The sequence below is a fragment of the Terrapene carolina genome, unplaced genomic scaffold, assembly GCF_002925995.2.
Source record: "Terrapene carolina triunguis isolate 2854851 unplaced genomic scaffold, T_m_triunguis-2.0 Scaffold212, whole genome shotgun sequence".
Classification (NCBI taxonomy): Eukaryota; Metazoa; Chordata; order Testudines; family Emydidae; genus Terrapene; species Terrapene triunguis.
In genome coordinates this window covers 8764917-8784873 of record NW_020664563.1, presented here as the reverse complement: position 1 = coordinate 8784873, position 19957 = coordinate 8764917, and the positions used below count along the sequence as shown (strand labels likewise).

The following is a 19957-nucleotide window of genomic DNA, read 5'->3' as shown; positions in this document are numbered from 1 at the left end:
CTGCCGGTGCACCTGCATTCATTTTGTGCGTAGCTCTTAGGGATCCAGCGCCTTTGAGCCTGGGCCACCATCCAAGGTGCCAACAACCTGTATTTTACTTATGTTGCACCAGTCAGGTCTAGACCTTCTTGGATTGCTTGTGTGGGGGGAGGTGTGTAATTCTGGACTTTGTCCCCTTATAATTCAATGTCTGTCTTGCTTCTTTTACTCCCACATTTCTTTCCTTCAATTCAGGGAAATTTGGCAGTCACTGTTACAAAGTACTGATATGTGCACATAGTGTTTTGAGTACTCTCTAGTGGTATTTCTAATTACAATACTACTTAGTACAAGAAATGTCTTGTTGGACATTATCCAGAATCTTTCACAGGAAGTTGAGTGTTTCTGTGTCTAGAAAGTGGAGAAACAATAAAGCATAGTGGATTCTTAGGACAGGATAGATTTGAAGTTTCTTATCCTCTTCTGTAGATAAGCTTGATAAGTTTATTGAGGGGATAGTATGATGGGAGTGCCTACAAAGGCATGTGGCCCATCTGTCACTGCTATTACCAAACAATTTAAATAGCCAGAGATGGGACACTATACAGGGAGGGCTCTGAGTTACTACAGTGAATTCTTGCCCAGGTGTCTGGCTGGTGGGTCTCCCTTACATGTTCAAGGTCTAACTGATTGCCATATTTGGAGTTGGAAGAAGTTTTCCCCCGGGTCAGACTGGCAGAGACCCTGAGGGGTTTTCACCTTCCTCTGCAGTGTGGAGCATGAGTCACTTGCTGGTTTGAACTAGAGTAAATGGTGGATTCTCAGTAACCTGAAATCTTTAAACCATGATTTGAGGAGCTCAGTAACCCAGCCAGAGGTTAGGGGTCTATTATAGGAGTGGGTGGGTGAAGTTCTGTGGCCTGTGATGTGCAGGAGGTCAGACTAGATGCTCATGATGGTCCTTTCTGGCGTTAAAGTCTATGAGTCAACACTCCTATCTGCAAATTCAGCAACAGACAAGGAACCAAGAGACCCCCTACACTCAGAACCTTAGCAACAAAAAGGCAAACAAATTCCTTCATTCAAGGAATGCAACCTTTGTTTTCCCTCCCACTGTTTTTCCCTGTCTGCCAACATTACCTCTGTCTTCCCTAAGCTGAGCCACTGCCAAGTAGCTCTCATTAAAGCCTCTATCTTGACCAGAGACTGGAAAAGCTGATAGACTGTGAAGTCTGGGTCTGATGTAGTAAGACCACAGTGCTAGGTATCATATGTATACTAAAGGCACTGCAGCTCATAGCACTTAACTGTCTCCCATAACAGCCTCAGATACGTGTTGAGTAAGAGGCATGACATTAGAATCTGGAGTACTGCACATGAGTGTGTCCACTGTGCTAAATGAAGGGAGTGGAGGGGGTATTTCCCTTTTATGGACACCCCAGCCAGCAGCTATGAAATCCCTCTTAGTAGCTGTTCCCTAATTGCTCTACCTGTAAAGGGTTAAAAAGTCTCACTGCTATAGTTAGGTGAAAGGAAGTAAGTGGGCACCTGGCCAAAAGAGCCAAGGGGAAGGCTAGAACTTTTTAAAATTGAAACAAGACTCCCCTTTTGTCGGTCTGTTGTTCTCCTGGGGAGAGGTGGACAGGACAGCAGTTATACCGTAAGAAGCTTGGACCAGGTACGAAAAAATCATCAGTATTATACCTAGAAACTACTCATTTAAAACCCCAGATATGTAAATAGATCAAGAAATGTCTAGGAAGATGTGATTAGGTTTATCCCCTTTATTTCGTTATGGCTTGTGGATTCCTCTGTGCTAACCCCAGGTGCTTTTGTTTTGCTTGTAATATTTAAGCTGGATCTCAAGAAAGCTATTCTTGATGCTTAATCCTTGTAGTTGCCCTTTTAAGATCTAGCAATAGCCTGAGTTCCCAGATGTATTTTCTTTCTTTTTTTTATTAATAAAATTTACCTTTATTTAGAACAGAATTGGATTTTTTTTTCACCTCTTCCCCAGAGGGGGAGTGAAAGGGCTTGAGGGTACCCCACAGGAAGGAATTCCCAAGTGTGCTACACAAGTGCTCTCAAAGGGGTTCTGCACTTGGGTGGTGGCAGCATCTACCAATCCAAGGTCAGAGAAAAGCTGTAACCTTGGGAGTTTAATACAAGCCTGGAGTGGCCAGTATTAATTATTAGAATCCTTCCGGACCTCCACCTTCCCCACTCGAAGTGCCAGAGTGAGGAATTAGCCTTGACATCCACAGATAAGCAATTGTCAAAATTTTTTGGTCCTGTCAGAGAAAAAAGAATGAGGCTGGTTCAACTACCCATGCCAGGGTCCACAAATGTCCATGTTAACAGTGTCTTGTGATCAAAGACTAATGATGGATCCAACAGAATGAGCACAGACCCTTGATCTTCAGTCACCAGAAGATGATCATCCTACAATGCAACCTCCATACCATAAAAAGGCCTAAAATAAGGGTCCCCAGATGTCTTGACACCCTAGATATTATCTGAGCTGCTTTGCCACAGCCTACTCAATAAACCTCCCATAAAAAGAGAGATTGTAGACATGACTGTAATTAAGATTCTCTGTATCAAAAAAGTCTAACAACTGCTTCTTTAAAAGATGCTAAAAAGACATCATTGACAATTCCTACTAACAGCTGAATTTCTCTCCATTCACCTTTACCAGCCAAGATAATCATGAGTACAAGTTAACTTCTCAGGTTGTGCCCCAGCACATTGAGAATGGACGCAAGTGATACTTGCTGAAACACTAACGGAAAAGTCTTTGTATTTTTCTCTCCCTCCCATCATCTACCCCAGGCACAGTTACACCACATAGGACTAACGAAAAGCTTGCTACAGCCAATTTTAAACGTAAGCCTTTGAATGACAAGCCCCCCTCAGAACAATCTGAAACACAGGATGTTAAAACAACACAAATTGTACAGACTTTGTTAATACCTACTAGATCCCATAAAGTTTTTAGGTTCTCACTGATAGAATAAGACCTCACTAGGACAGGCATGAGGGCCAGTGAAAGATATACGCAGAATCATGAACATTTAAAGTGAAAATAACATCTTCACTGGAAAAAAAAATCCACTTCATCTCATTTCACTAACCATTTTATCCATCATATGCCAAATTATATAGTCGCCAGCATTTGTATATTCATAGTTGATGGGGCAAAGTTCATGCCTTCAGAGAAAAAGATTTCTATTCAGCAAAAGTGAGTTTGCAAAAATTTCATATCGAACGTTAGATGCAATTGTCCCTTAATAATCTCGAAAAATATAAGCCACCTAGAAATCCTTAGATTCTAATAGTTGGGGTCAGGAAGGAATTTTCCTCCAGGGTAGATTGGCAGAGGCCCTGGAGGTTTTTCGCCTTCCTCTGCAGCATGGGGCAGGGGTCGCAAGCTGGAGGATTCTCTGCGACTTGAAGTCTTTAAATCACGATCTAGAGACTTCAACAGCTGAGTTAAGGGAAAGTGGGTGGGTCAGCTTATGTGGCCTGCATCATGCGGGAGGTCAGACTAGATGACCATAATGGTCCCTTCTGACCTTAAAGTCTATGAGTCTATGAAAAGCCCAAATTGCAGCTACATATTTTTGTAAGGCAACAGTTTGAAGATCAGAGTCATATAGAAAAGTAATCAATTTTTTTACCCCACAATAAACAGCTTCCCCACTGTTAGAATGGAGGGGAAGAATAACAATGAATGGATTTGATGCAGCACACAACAAAATGGTGGTCTCACAATGGCTCCCAGAGAAAACTGTGTCCAAATCACAAAAAACATTATCAACAACTGACTCTCCTGCTGGCAAGGCTAAATAGGCCATGAAGACCAAACTCTTCTCTCAATTCCAGGAGCAACTTTCTCACCTTAAAATCCTAGCTGACTGGTCAGATTAAAAGGTACAAGCAGCAACAGGATAAGACAGAGTTCCATCTCGCTAATGTCTCTACTTGAGACTTGTGAGGGCACCAGATACTAAAATGATGGCACCCTAAGTATGCTACTAATTACTACTAGTATAGTAGTCAGGATTGAGTCATACTGGGAGGACATTGTGAGGAAGTTTGCATTGCCATTGCCCATGCTGTATGTTTTCTGTGGACAGAAAATTTCAGTCTCTGGGGCTATAAATTTTACATTTTACAAGCACTACGTAAAACTGGAGTCATTATTTGCTTCCATCACACTCATCTTTGTGGCTATTGTTTTAAATCAGATAAAATAACAGTGATATGTGTTTTAGAAACATAAGATAGATAAATCTTATAGAGCAGAATGACTAGTCTGAAAATGCACAGAAGCTTTGTAACTTTACACTAATGATTCTCAAACTGTGGTACATGTTCATCAGTAGTCTGGGAAGCCTTTCCTGATAATCTGCAAAAACTATTAGGACACCCAAGCAGCAGAGGCATTGGGATGTGGTATGGGGAGGTGATACATGAGAGGATATTCCGCTCACAGAGTGGTCCATAGAATGAAAAGTTTGCAGAACCACTGCTCCAGATTACTAATGATGCTATGCACTGGAAACCATGTGATGAGAAGAGGAGCCAAGTCTCTTCATACTAAATATACTTTTTAATATTCTTATATAAAAAAGCCTTTGCCAAGATCATATTCGTTCAATAAAGAGGAAAAATTAAAATACACAGCAATTGGAGGCTGATGCTAACAAACAATAAATCTTAAATAAGACCCAACACTTTAAAAACACGGTGATGCAGTGCTTGTTATCAAGGCAAGCAGAAAGTTAAATGTCAAGCATTACTATGGATATAGGTCATTGGTTTCTATTGTTAATTAATGCCATCCAGCAGCTACCCACAGCAGGGGGTAAAGTGTGTTCATCACCATTTCAATTACTGTTTTTTTTTTTTTAAATATAAACAGTTCTGCACACTTGTCACTTTGCAGCCACACAAAACTGAGGTTCTATATAGTTTATTCTAGAAAACAAAAGCATACATAATTTTTACCTTTGTGATGAGAATCCTGTATTTGTCCAACATGGCCTGGTTGTCATGGCATCCTGCTAGCAACTGCCAAACCTCTGCCCTTAGTGCCTCTGGAACACCACTCTTCACCAGTGTAGACAGTCCTTTTGGTCGCACAGCAAGGTTACTGTGCCTGAGAAAACAAATTAAATGTTTACCTCTCCTATATGAGGAGACAAAAACATCCAGTATGAGAAATACATGGAAAGTTTTCTGAGTATGTGTGTTGTTCCAAAAAGTACAGTCACTACTAATTCAAACCATAAATATTTGTTTCCTTGCTCATATTTGCAAGTACTTCTCAGGTTACTAGCAAAACTGCCACAAGAATTCATATCAGGATCGGTGACAAAATTTGCTGAATACCCAAAATCAAAATTTGCTCATTACCCAAAAGGTCAAAATTAGAGAGGTTTAATCAAGACTAGAAATGTAAGAACTGAAGAGGGAACAAAGCTAGTCAATGGAGAACACATTGATAAATGAAATTCATTGCTAGCAAGTGCAACAATTTGTAGTGCACAGAACAATTTGACTATTCATACACATAGGTGAGCTCAAAATTAACTAACTATTAAGGAAAAAGGCATAGTCATTATGGAAGTTCATTTAAAACATCTGCTCAAGGTACAGTTGCAGTTAAAAAAAGCAAATAAAATACACTGGGTTTTATAAAAAGAGGCATTGAGAATATTTTAATACTATTGTTATGGAGGCACTAGTTATAGCTCCATAGTTAAAGCTGAGTTGAGTTTTGCTTGTAAAGCAGGGATTCAACCTCTTTGTTATGTATGAAGAGTATACAGTATTTCCACCAAATTACAGCACTTCCTCTGAGTACTAATTTTCCTAAGAATTTACAAGTAAATCCATTAATTAATTCATTAAAATTAATTAAAAATAGGTATTTTTAAAATTAATTTAGCACTTCTCTATTAGACTTCTTGCCCACTGCTTCTCCACCTAGTCCCACTCCCTGCGTAGAAGATGGAAAAGATTCATGCATGGCTGGGACATATGTTTTTTTAAAATTAACACATAATTAATCTGTGGAACTCACTTCAAAAATTGAGGGAAAGGGCCTAGTAGAATTTAAAAAGGATTACATAATGTTAACAACAAACTTTTTTTTAATCAATGTTACAAATAATAATCATGGTTTTCCATAATAAATAGAAACAAGACAGATAGACTTCTGTCTCTAACTTAACTACTTTGAGATATTCTGCAAAGAAGCCTTTCTTTCTTGTACTCAATTGGAAAACAAACGTGTTTTTAACGACTGGTCATAAACTTGAACGTTTTCTGTTCTGTTGAAAATTAAAAGTCTTGGTTCAGGACAGGTAATTCAAACTCCACCACTCCTGTCAGGCAAACAAAAGACATAACTGTCCCCTTCCTACTTTGTATCATGTTTTATAGTGGGTCGCCTGTGACTAATGGATTTCTCATAGGAGGAGAAGCTATTATCCAACAGAAATATTTTAAATGCTAGATATTTTAAGCATCTTCAAAGTAAAGAAATTTCTATTCAGGAGAAAATAAGTGGGTGTGAATTGAATCTCAAACACAAAGTTACACACACAGTGAGCATGAACTAGTTAGCAAGATATCCATATCCATGAGAAAGTAGTTCAAGGTTTGTTTGGTAATTATTTATATAGTGCCATTGCTATGTACGGACAAGTAAGAAAACAAACTCCCTATCCCCCATAGACTTTATAATTTAATTTAAACTGAAAGTGAAACCACCAACAACCAGGCAAGTGGTAAGAAGGGAACAAAAGAAAAAAGAATTGAATACTACTGTCATAAAACCAAACAAATAACTATGCCCCCAAAATACACAAAGTTTAAACAGTCTGAAATGGGGTAAAGAAGTTCATCAGACCGGAAGCAAATTCCATAAGATACATGCTGTACTTTCGAGTGTGCTTTCCACACCTGCACATTTAACTACAATTGCTTTTTATTTGTTAGGTAATTTACAGAAATCACAGCAGACAATTTTTCTTTGTAAGTAAACATAAAGGCCTACTTAATTCTGAGCCTTTTAACATGTAGATAAATCCAACAAATAGCCAAGAGAGCTGTATACTGTGCTCCATGTATTATTATCATCATATATTTCCAACTTCCAAGCATGTTAGAGCACTGCATGCACAGGATCATAATGGATTTGTTACATAAATACTCAAGTACATGAACTTTACTGCACAGATAGCACTTCTCTTGATAGTATTAGATAATTCAGTTTATGTTATAAAATAACCATGCAGTCAAGCAAAACTCTGTACCTTTACAATTAGCAACTCTTCAGATATCTGAGTGTCTGTCTGGGAAATAGTTTAAACTATTAATATTCCTTGCTGTCCATTTTACTGTAGAAAATAAATACGCATGCTTTTTACTTTCTCTACTGCCAGATGACCCTCTGCCATCTGTTTGGCTGTGGAAACAGTGTTTTTTATTTAAAAAAAAAAAAACACAAAGCTTTGCTTATCTTCATCACATACACAGTTTGGCATTTGGAAAGGACTAGGTCTCTCATGACTGCTGGTGGAGTCACATCTTTAATTTCTTATGAAGTGCATTTATTATCTTGGCTACACTTCAGCAGTTATTTAATAGGTCAAAGAACAAATACAGGATATTATCAGAGATGCCAAGACTATATGATTATGGCCTGGGAGGACATAACAGAAGAACAATAAAAAGTTACAGTTGCTATAAATATTTCTGGTTAAAGACTACTAAGTATGGCCATTATCTATGTACACATCAGAAGCTATTATCCACATCTTTTTGAGAATTCAGCTGGTTATGACAGAAGTTCAGCTCAGAAAAATAGACCTCATTCTAAGGATGCCCTATATTGTGACTTATTAAATATATGAGAAGACAGTCCCCTATCTTCCATTTGTGTTTTTTTTTCCTGCTTATCTTGTTTTGATTTCTAGTTACAGTATATACATTATCTTTTAGGAAAAATCTCTATTACAGAATACATCTATGCAATTTTTCTGTCATATCAGTCCACTAGTTTACAACAACATTAGATGACAGGTAGCAGTTAACATGCAAGAAGTTTTTATCTCCAAAAAGTCAGTGCACCAATTCTCAAAACGGAAATGTTAATTTCTTACGAAGGCATGTATCTTCTTTCAGCATATGCTGTAGTGTTTGGCACATTGGAGGAGATTATTTTATTTGATCTATTTTTAATTTTCAAACTGTTACATTTCTGATCAACTGTTTAGTGCTATACTTTTCAAAAAATCCTGGAAAGACTAAACTATTCCTCAAAAGTTTAAATACTGAACAGGCCAAATTCATCTCTGACATAACATCAGTGGAGTTGCACTAAAGCTGAATTTGGCCAAGCATGTTTTAGGTTTAATCCATTTCCTCCTACCCCTCATTAATGCAAGCCTGGATTAAAGCTATCTGGGGTTCCAGACACATCTCCAAGCCCCTTCCCCATCTGACGTGGTGGTAGTAGCAAAGACCATCCATACAGGAATCATCTCGTAGGGCAGTGGACAGCCTACCCATTCTCCTCTTTGGGAGAACTTATACAGTATACCCAATTTATACTTATACAGTATGCCCAAACCCATCTCTCTACATCTGAACATGCTGGGGTCAGCACAAGACCAGCAATGCCCCAGCCCCAGCCCAGCCCCACAGAGGTCTCAATGTGGAGGGGTCCCTTCTACCACCCCAGCAGAAGGCCCTGTAGAGCAGTGGTTCTCAACCAGGAGTACACATACCCCTGGTGGTATGCAGAGATCTTGCATGGGGCACTCAACACATCTAGATCAGTTTCTCAACTGGGGGTTGTGAATCACAGGGGGGTTGCAGGATGGGTTTAGAGGGGTCACAAGTGTGAGGCTGATGTTAGGGGGTGGCAAGCAGGGCAATTTTCCAGGGCCCCATGCCACAGGGGGCACCAGGAAGCTAAGTTACATGCTTCAGCCTTGGGCGTCGGGGTTTTGGCTTCAGCTCTGCCACCCGAGGCTCTGGCTTCAGACAAGGCTCACAAGTGAAAAACAGGCTCAAGTATCATACTGAAATGTAAGTACAATATTTATATTCCAATTGATTTATTTGATAATTATATTGTAAAAATTAGAAAGTAAGCAGTTTTTCAATAATAGGGTGCTGTGACACACTTGTATTTTTACGTCTGATTTTGTCAGCAAGTAGTTTTTAAGTAGGGTTACCATCTGTCCGGGTTTCCCCAGACATGTCCGGCTTTTTCAGCCTTAAATGGCCGGCCGGGGGGGATTTCTAATGAAGTAGAAATGTCCGGGATTTCCCCTCCTGCGGAGTGCGGCGCGGCTGATTGGACGCCTGGCCTGATTGAAAGCCGCTCGCAGCCACTAGGGCCTCTAGCAGCCAGAGTCCCTCCCACCCCCCGCTCCCTCCTCCCCCACAGAGCAGCTCGGAAGTGTTTGAGTCCACGTGGAGCCCGCATTTCTCCCTCTGCCGGGTGAGCGGGGGGAGCAGGGCAGGCGGCGGGGGTGTGTGTGTGTGGGGAGCAGGGGGCACAGAGGCTGCAGGGGCGGGGGGTGCAGAGGCTGCAGGGCGAGTGGGGAGCAGGGGGCACAGAGGCTGCAGGGCAGGGAGGTGTAGAGGCTGCAGGGCGAGTGGGGAGCAGGGGGCACAGAGGCTGCAGGGGCAGGGCAGGCAGGGGGCGCAGAGGCTGCAGGGGCAGGGCAGGCAGGGGGCGCAGAGGCTGCAGGGCGAGTGGGGAGCAGGGGGCACAGAGGCTGCAGGGGCGGGGGGGGTGCAGAGGCTGCAGGGTGAGGAGGAGCAGGGCAGGCAAGGGCATAGAGGCTGCAGGGGCGAGTGGGGAGCAGGGAAGCACTTAGCAACCCCCAACCAAGATCAGAGCGGGAGGGAGGAGGGGGAATGCGGGGTGCTCAGAGGAGGGGGCAGAGTTGGGGCAGGGACTTTGGGGAAGGGGTTGGAATGGGGGCGGAGAAGGGGAGGGGTTGGGGCGGGGAAGGGGGCGGAGTTGGGGCAGGGGTGGGACCGGGGCCCCGTGGAGTGTCCTCTTTTTTAAATGTTTGAATAGGGTAACCCTATTTTAAGTGAGGTGAAACTTGAGACTTGAAACTTGACAAATCAGACTCCTGAAAGGGGTACAGCAGTCTGGAAAGATTGAGCACCACTGCTGTAGAAGATGGCTCCTGCTGCCACCAACTGGACAGAGGGCTCTGCTGGGTTAATAGTAGCAGAAGGTCCCCACAGAGAAAGTCCTCAGATAAACTAGCAGGCAGGGGCCTGCAGCTGCTGTTCTTCAAGCTGGCTGAGGTCCTTCCCCTCCCAGGCGAACCACTCATACCCTGGGTGTTTTTCAGGAGAATTTGCATATGAAAACTGGGGATGGAAAAGTACTTTGCATTCCAATCTGATCTTAAAGATTGAGTGAGTGTGGAAGCTAAATCCCACAGCAGATCCATTCCAACCCCCTTCCTTCAATTACGTTTTTCTAAAATTTTAAATCCTTAAATGAAAGTTGGGTATAACTCTGCAGTGGGACAATTTAGCAGAACAATCACAATCTTATTATTGTAACCCTATCACCATATTAGCACCCAAAGAATGCTAGGTACTTTACAGAAAAATAAAATACCCACCGCTCTAAAGATCCTACATTTTAATAGTAGACTTGATTCAATGGGTGAAAGCAACAAACAATCAAGGCAAGATAAGGAATAGAGTCACAAATAATAAGGGAATGAGGATAATCTGGTTTGGCGCATGCATATTTTGCTAGTTCCATAATACACACACACAGTTTTTGTTCTAATCTATTTCCCATTTAGCTCTGAAGTCCCAAAATTAACATTCCATCCATTCAGGCACTATCCATGTAGCTACTTGATTCCATGTTTATGTTTATTTTCACAAGCATAGGCAGTACCCACTATAGTTATTTGCAAAACAGTTTCTATTACAACCTTCAATTTGCAGATGCTCATAACTTTCAACCTCCACATTATGGCCTAAAATTTTCTATGCTTGGTCTTCATCTCAACAGGATTTTATTTTAATCTGGGCAAAACTCTTCTGGACATTTTTGAGTTGTGAAAAGGTGAAATGAAGATGTTTTTATCAGTTTGAAAAAAAGTTGCAACCTGTTTTCTAGGTATTTGAGAATTTCTAAGATATTTCACCAAATTCTACCTTTTCACCATGCCTTTCATGTATCCTGGATTGCCTTCCTTTGAAAGATGTAAATATGCATTTGTTCACCTGAGAAGACTAAGCTCCTCAAACATGTAAGACGTCAATTTTAATTTTTCTAGCCTTGTGTGAATATGCATTTGAATGTTAACTTGAAATGGAGAATTTTGCCAAAATTGATCAAATTTGGTCAAATTTAATTTTGTCTAAGCAAGGCAATTTGAAGTCTGTTACATGATTTAAAAACAAAAAACACCTCTGCTTGGCATCTGAGAAAACAGATCAGTGTCCCCTTGGGATACTGTCATGTATAGGATCGACAGACAGAATCAATACCAATGAAACCATAATTCACAACATGTAACATCATAAGAAGGAAAGATTTGGGAATGGACAAATCTAGTACAAATGAATAAATCAAGCTATAAAGATAAGCATTTAAACAGGATGAGGGGGGAAAAGCATGAAATGAACCATTTTTAACACCAAGATTGAGGAGAATAATTAGTCAAATAAATCTCTGAAAATGCAGTAACACAGGGACCAAGGCTTTCATGGAAGCACTGGGAGAGAGATCCCCAGAATAACCACCACTTAAAAATACAAGTGCTAATCCTTTATGCTCTGGGTTTAAATACATGTTTGCATATGGAGCATCTCTACTTTTTAATCATAACTAAAATGTTTGGAGTTTTTTTTAAATGGAGAAAGAAAATTAAAAATTTAAACTGAAGGAATTTTAGGCCTTATACTGTTTTATGAGCCGTTATCTGCTCTTCTGAAGGGTGAAAAGGTTCAGTATATAAAAATCTAAATGAGAAAGTTAATATTTACCATCTCCCCAGTAATTCTCCCCAGGAATACAAGACCTTCTCAGGACAATCCTTAGACACGTCACCAGTACCACTTGAGAGTTCGTTATCACTCTCTGCAAAGAAACAAAAACATGCACAGATTTACCAAAGAGCTAACAGATTATAGAATAGCAATTTTTTCTGACAAAAAAAACAGTTATATGAGACTACACAAAAAAAGATAGAAAACACAAATGAATACGGAAAGCTTGAGGATTTCTGCAGACAAGTGTGGGATGAAATTTAAGATGCAGAAGTTTAAAATTAACACAATTAGGAAAGAATACACAACAGACATAGATTAGGGAACTATTATCTAGAAAGGCATTATGTGAAGATATTCGGTGGCAATCAGTGATACATTAAATAAGAGTACTCAGTGCTATACTACTGCCAAATACAAGCCAATTCCATTTCCAGGTTTTATATACAGAGAAATTTCCCATCAAGTAGAGCAGATTATATTAGTCCTTTACACATTGCACCACACCTAGGATACAATGCACAGTTCTTGCCTCAGAAACTCTGATCACACTCCACAGTGATGAAATTGTATCTTACTGAAAGAGATTCACAGAAGAGCAGCAAAAGTGATATCGTGACTTGGAAGCTGAAATCATATGGGAAGTTAGAAGTGAAGAGCAATAATCTCAGAAGTGTTAAGGATAAGTGGCTTTAATGGAGAGTTAGATACAGAGGTAAAATGGGTCGGATGAGCCTGTGAATCAGAAATTATGTTGAAGGTAAAATTTTCTCAACAGCTTAAGTCTTCTGGAATAGATCTATGCAGGGAGTTATTCCAAAATAGCTATTGCAAAACAGTTATTCCAGAATTGCTATTTCCTTGTGGAGACAAGCCCCAAATCTCACTGAGTTCAGGTTCCTAAATCACTTCTGAAAATGGGATTTCACTATTGAAAAGTGTACTCTAAACGGTCATATGCTTTGCTAGCTGTCATATATATCTACCACCCAGAGGTTGTTTCTGAAGCTTTTCCCCCCCACATCCAAACCTCAAGTGTGGGCTGTTTCACAGAGGGAAGTTTAATGAAGTAGAGAGATCACTCTTTCTAGAAAGGCTCATGATTAAAGACTAGATTCATCTCATAGGGTATTGGTTGGCACAACTGAAAAGGGAATGGGCTAAATGTCACAAAGTGTTCCCTCTCAGGTGCAAGACTTAGTGGGGTTACATGTGTTTTGTGTACTGGGAAACAATGTGACCACAACCATTATATGGGAAGACAGTAACTCATTTAGCTGGGTTGACCTAATCCTCCATTCAATCAGGATAATCTGGGGAGTCTATGAAATAATCTTGGAGGGTTTTTTGAGTCACATGAACTTGGTGAAGATTCTGCTCAAGCTGTGGAAGGACTGGCCCAAGAGCTTTTGGGGCAAGATACCTACCACAAAATCCCCTCTGTCTCACACTGAAACATTTCACATTACTCTCACCTGATTCCATCTAATATGCAGAGTGGTATTGATGAATTTATGGCCAGGGTGGGGCCAAACTAGACTGCCAAAAGAAGTTATGAGATCTGATATATATGAACTACAAAGAGGACCCACCATCACCAAAAATAAACACAGATACAAAGGACGACCTGTCACCATCTATACAAACTTTTTCCTGGTCCCAATCACTGAAACCACAGATTTCTGATTATATGTTTACTAGTAATTTTAGGTCTTTAAACAAAATCTTAAAAGCAAAATAAAAACCAAATACTGTTAAATATTCGAAACTAGTATGGTTTAAAGCCACAGAGAGTCCTGCGGCACCTTTAAGACTAACAGATGTATTGGAGCATAAGCTTTCGTGGGTGAATGCCCACTTCGTCGGATGCATGTATGTTTACTAGTAATTTTAGGTCTTTAAACAAAATCTTAAAAGCATTACATTACATGCATCCGACGAAGTGGGCAATCACCCACGAAAGCTTATGCTCCAATACATCTGTTAGTCTTAAAGGTGCCACGGGACTCTCTGTTGCTTTTTACGGATCCAGACTAACACGGCTACCCCCCTCTGATACTAGTATGGTTTAGAAGATAACTGGTACTGTGATCAGGCCCAATCACAGCTGTTTTGTACCACTCTGGCAGCACAAAAGAGTCGCTGCCATGTTCCCATTATCCTTGGAGGCCAAAGCAGCTAAGTATAGTTCAGAGCAGGCCTGAGTATGCTTTAAACTTTGCCGGGAGGCAAATTATCTCAAGAATCCAGAGAGCACAAAAGGTGCCTTAAAGCAACTTTTGCTCCACAAGAGTGTGACAGAGTTCAGCCATACTCTTGAGTCTCTGCCAACATCTGTAATTTTCCAAGAATTTTCAACATTTCATATTAGAAACAAGTTGATTTATTGTTGGCATCAGTAGTTCATGTAGAGGAGGATCTGTCCAACATACTGGCATGATTTCTCTCCTAACTAAATCTTCATCACTGTCACTCTGACTCCAAGTACAGGTTCCTAATTAATAATCTCAGCAGTTGCCAAGTACAAGTCATTAATAAAAACGTATCGGTCCTTGAATTTGACAACCAAACATGAAGACAAAGATAGCTCATGTCTTGCGCCTCAAAAACACTCAAAGCAATGTGAACAGAAATGCTGGTTTGGAAAAACAGAGTTCCACAATCTTCTCCCATTTCAAACCAAAACATGGTTCATGAAATTCTTTGTGTCAGAACCAGTTTGCATGGTTTCATAGGTCCTGAAATAAAGGAGATGTATGTTTGAATGAATCCCATTGCCCCATTTTTTTTAATCTCCATGCAATCCTACAGGCAAAATTTTGATTTGATGGGTTCATATCCTTTTGTGCAGGTTCACTGGAACCAAAAGTAGAAACACTGAGCTCAGAAAAATCAATTTTCCCTTATTAAGCAAGGATATAATGATAATGAAGTATATTAAAATATATGATAGTAAAATGAGACAGCTCCCAATAACTTGAAGAATTCATTATGGCCCATGGAAATGTACTGTATTTTGAAGCCCAGATCTGCAAAGCATATTATTAAATTCTAAAGCAAATAATGGAAAATACTGTGGACCCATTCTCCTTTTCCTCACAATCTGAGCAGTAATTAAAATTAAAATTTAAAAACAGTAATTTTTTAAAGAAATTTAATAGCATAAATGAAATTTTAAAAATTCTCCCTTCTTCTGATTTTCCCAGCTAGATCAGATAGCTTAGATACAATACTTCCCTCTTCTTTCCCTGAGACACGAAGTAAAAATGGATTCTGCTGGTCACATGGGGTAATTCAGCCAATTACAATAAAAATATGACCTGTCCCACTGATCTACCTGGCTCAAACCTGAAGCTCATAACAAATAGCAACTTCAAAATCCAGAGCAGAACAAAGCAAAATTAATCAGAAAAATGTTCCAAGGTGAAAGCTTAAAAATAGATAAATAAATAAATAACTTGAGAACCTGATTGGTAACGTATGTTCACAGGTAAAAAGGTTCTACTAAACCACTGCTGAAAATAAATGCGCAAGAAATATTCTTGCAGTTTGAGAAACATATGACTAAGCGCCAAAGACATATTCCAGTCAGGTCAGCAAAACTAGAAATGAAGGTTACTTAGCCTGTAACTGAGGTTCTTGGAGATGGACTCTGCATATTCACACTCTTGGGACATGCGCCAACCATTGCCATTGAACAGTGCAGCCTTCTAGTAGCAGTGTCAATATGAGCCCCTCGGTGCTCCTCTCCTCAACATTTGAGCATGTTCTAATGGCAGGGCTGTAAAAGCGGGCACTGCAGCGGTTGCCACCTCAGTACCTTCCACCACTAATAAGAACATAAGAATGGCCATACTGGGTCAGACCAAAGGTCCATCCAGCCCAGTATCCTGTCTACCAACAGTAGCCAATGCCAGATGCCCCAGACGGAGTGAACCTAACAGGTAATGATCAAGTGGTCGCTCTCCTGCCATCCATCTCCACCCTCTGACAAACAGAGGCTAGGTACACCATTCCTTACCCATCCTGGCTAATAGCCATTAATGGACTTAACCTCCATGAATGTATCTAGTTCTCTTTTAAACCCTGTTATAGTCCGAGCCTTCACAACCTCCTCAGGCAAGGAGTTCCACAGGTTGACTGTGTGCTGTGTGAAGAAAGGACAGTTACCTGTTCCGTAACTGGCATTCTTCAAGATGTGTTGCTCAGGTGTATTCCACAGTAGATGTGCGTGCTCGCCACGTGCACCGGTGCCGGAAGTTTTTCCCTTAGCATTACCCGTAGTGGGGAAGCCCTGCTGCGACCCTTGGAGTGGCGCCTATATATCGCGCCATAAAGGGGGCTGCGCGCTCCCCCCACCCTCAGTTCCTTCTTGCCAGACAACTCCGACAGAGGGGAAGGAGGGCGGGATGTGGAATACACCTGAGCAACACATCTCGAAGAATGCCAGTTATGGAACAGGTAACTGTCCTTTCTTCTTCAAGTGATTGCTCATGTGTATTCCACAGTAGGTGACTGCAAGCTATACCTGATGGAGGTGGGTAGGAGTTTAAGGGTTACCCGGGAGGAGCACCGCCCTACCAAAGCCGGCATCATCCCTCGTTTGGGAGACGATCGCATAGTGCGATGAAAAGGTGTGGACAGAGGACCAAGTAGCAGCCCTACAGATGTCCTGAATAGGGACATGAGCCACGTAGGCAGCCGACGAGGCCTGAGCTCTCGTCGAATGAGCCTTCACTATAGGAGGCGGGGGGACCCCTGCCAGGTCATAACACGTGCGTATGCATGAGCTGATCCAGCGGGAGATCCGCTGGGTGGAAACCGGTCGCCCCCTCATGCGCTCGGCCGATGCAATGAAAAGCTGAGGGGATTTCCGGAATGGCCTGGTCTGGTCTAGGTAAAAAGCCAGCGCTCTACGCACATCTAGCATGTGAGGCGTCTTTCCTCATTGGAGGAACGGGGCTTAGGACAGAGAACTGGGAGGAAAATGTCCTGGTCCATGTGAAAAGCCGAGAGTACCTTCGGCAGAAAAGCTGGGTACGGGCGGAGCTGGACCTTATCCCTATTGAAGACCGTATATGGGGGTTCAGAGGTCAGGGCCCTAAGCTCCGAGACCTGGTGGGCTGAGGTGATAGCCACCAGGAACGCCACTTTCCACGACAAATGAGACCAAGAACACGTGGCCAAGGGCTCGAAGGGGGGCCCTGTGAGGCGGGAGAGCACTAGGTTCAGGTCCCAGAGCGGGACCGGGGGTCTAGCGTAAGGGAATGTCCGATCCAACCCTTTTAGGAATTGGGAAGTCATGTGGTGTGAAAACACCGAGCGGCCCTGCACCGGGGGGTGGAAAGCCAAAATGGCCGCCAGATGTACCCTGACCAAGGAGGGCGCCAGCCCTTCGGTCCTAAGGGAGAGGAGGTAATCGAGGATGAACTGGATAGATGCGGAGGAGGGGGAGGAACCTTTCTCCCTCGCCCACATGGAGAACCAATACCACTTGGCCAGGTAGGTTTGTCGTGTGGACGGTCTCCTGCTGTCAACCAGGACCTGTCTAACACCCTCAGAACATCTCCCCTCCTCCTCATTCAACCACGGAGCAGCCACGCTGTCAAGTGAAGCGCAGCTAGGTTGGGCTGGAGGAGACGTCCTCTCTCCTGGGAGAGGAGGTCCGGTCTAAGCGGCAGCCTGCACAGTAAAAGCTGCAGGAGGGTCCCGTACCAATGTTGACGGGCCCAATCCGGGGCTATGAGGATAATCCGCACCCCGTCTGCCTTTACCTTCTGTAAAAATTTGCCTATCAAGGGAAAGGGCGGGAAGGCGTACAACAGGCAGCCCGACCATGGAATTAGGAACGCGTCCGATATTGCCCCTTCGCCCTCTCCTGCCCTGGAGCAGAATCGTGGGCATAGGCGATTCTGGACGTTGGCGAACAGATCTACCTGGGGAGTACCCCACTCTAGGAAGAGCCGCTTGGCCACCTCCCTGTGTAGAGACCACTCGTGTTGTTGGGAGAAAAACCTGCTTAGGTGATCCGCGAGCGTATTACACTTGCCAGGCAGGTGAAAAGCCCTCAAAAGGATGTTGTCGGCTATACAGAACTCCCACAGGAGCTGGGCTTCCTGGCACAGGGCCACGGAATGCGTGCCGCCTTGCCTGTTGATATAGTACATCGCGGTCGTATTGTCCATGAGGACTCTGACCACCTTCCCCGCTAGGTGCTGACTGAAGGCTACGCATGCCAGGCGCACCGCCCTGAGTTCCCTGACATTTATGTGCAGAGACAATTCCGGGGGCGACCATCTGCCCTGGGTTTTGAAGCTCCCCATCCCAGGTCTGACGCGTCTGACACCAGATCTAGTGAGGGAGGGGACTCCCGGAATGGGATACCCTGAAGCATGTTCCTCAGGAGGGACCACCATTGCAGGTCGGCCACTACACTGGGTGGCAACGTGACGACCTTGTCCAGGCCATCCCTGGCCTGGGAATATTGGGAGGCCAGCCAGAGTTGGAGGGGCCTCATCCTGAGCCTGGCGTGTCGCACCACTAAAGTGCAAGCTGCCATATGGCTTAGGATCTGAAGGCACGCTCGTGCCGTCGTCACAGGGAAGGCTGTGACCGAGGCGATGAAACCCTTGAGCGTCTTGAATCTGTCCCAGGGGAGGGAGGCCGTGGCCACCAGCGAGTCTATCAGCGCCCCATGAAGTGTATGCGCTGAACTGGGACTAACGTGGACTTTTCCTTGTTTACCACTAGGCCTAGACTCGAGCAGGTATCTAGCAGGAATTCCATCTGCGCCTGGGACCGAGACTTGCCCTTGAGCAGCCAGTCGTCCAGGTAGGGGAAGATCTGCAGTCCGTTCCTCCTGAGGTGGGCTGCTACCACCGCCATGCATTTGGTAAAAACCCTGGGGGCCGTGCAAAGGCCAAAGGGAAGGACCGTAAACTGGTAGTGGTCTCTCCCTACCAGGAAGCGGAGGAAGCGCCTGTGACCCTCGAAAATGTGGATATGGACGTACGCACCCTGGAGGTCCAGGGCTGCGAACCAATCCCCAGGGTCAAGGGACGGAACAATAGAGGCCAGGGACACCATACAGAATTTGCAGCGAACCAGAAACTGGTTGAGATTCCACAGGTCGAGGATGGGGCTGAGCCCGCCTTTTCCTTTCGGGATCAGGAAATACCGGGAGTAAAACCCTTTGCCCTGGAATTCCTGAGGTACCCTCTCCACCGCGCCCAGGGTGAGGAGGCACGTCACCTCCTGATTTAAAAGAAGGGCATGTTCCGGGTCCCCAGGGACATCCTGGGACGGAGGATGGTGCGGTGGGGGTGAATCGAACTGCAGCCTGTACCCCTCAGAGATGGTACTGAAGGACCCACCGGTCCGACGTTATATGGGACCAATGCACTCTGAAGGCCGATAAACGGTTGCCAAAAACCAACTTTATTAACTGGGGGTTCCCCTGGCAACAGGCCAGGTGGCCCCCCGCAAAGAGTCAAAAACGCCTCTTCCCCTGCCTCTTGCCCTTCGAGGGACCGGGGCGTGGGGCCGAACGGGACTGGCGCTGTGACCTACGCCGCTGGTCCCTAGGCCTCTTAGGCGGGGGCTCATACCTGTCCCTTCCGGGGGGAGCCGAGGGCTGCGGTCTGGGTTTGTCCTTGGCTGGTGGGACATACAGGCCGAGAGTCTGCAGGGTGGTGCGGGAGTCCTTCATCCCGTGCAGACGAGTGTCCGTCTGGTCCCCAAATAATGCCCTGCCGTTGAATGGCAGGTCTTGCATAAGAGACTGGGATTCCACGGACAGCCCCAACAGCGAAAGACACGACGCCCGTCGCATGGAGATAGCAGAGGCCATCGAACGAGCCGCAGTGTCAGCCGTATCTGAGACCACATGGAGTGCTGCTTTCGCCGCCACGGC

General features: G+C 43.6%; 1 protein-coding gene across 1 annotated transcript in view; it reads right to left on the bottom strand.

Moving 5' to 3' along the window:
* Window positions 1-19957, bottom strand: part of LOC113407525 (rab GTPase-activating protein 1-like) — a 536766-nt gene that overhangs the window by 339015 nt on the left and 177794 nt on the right. The window contains 2 exon segments of the mRNA XM_026656123.1: window positions 4993-5143; window positions 12043-12136. Coding sequence (XP_026511908.1) covers window positions 4993-5143; window positions 12043-12136 — 245 coding nt within the window.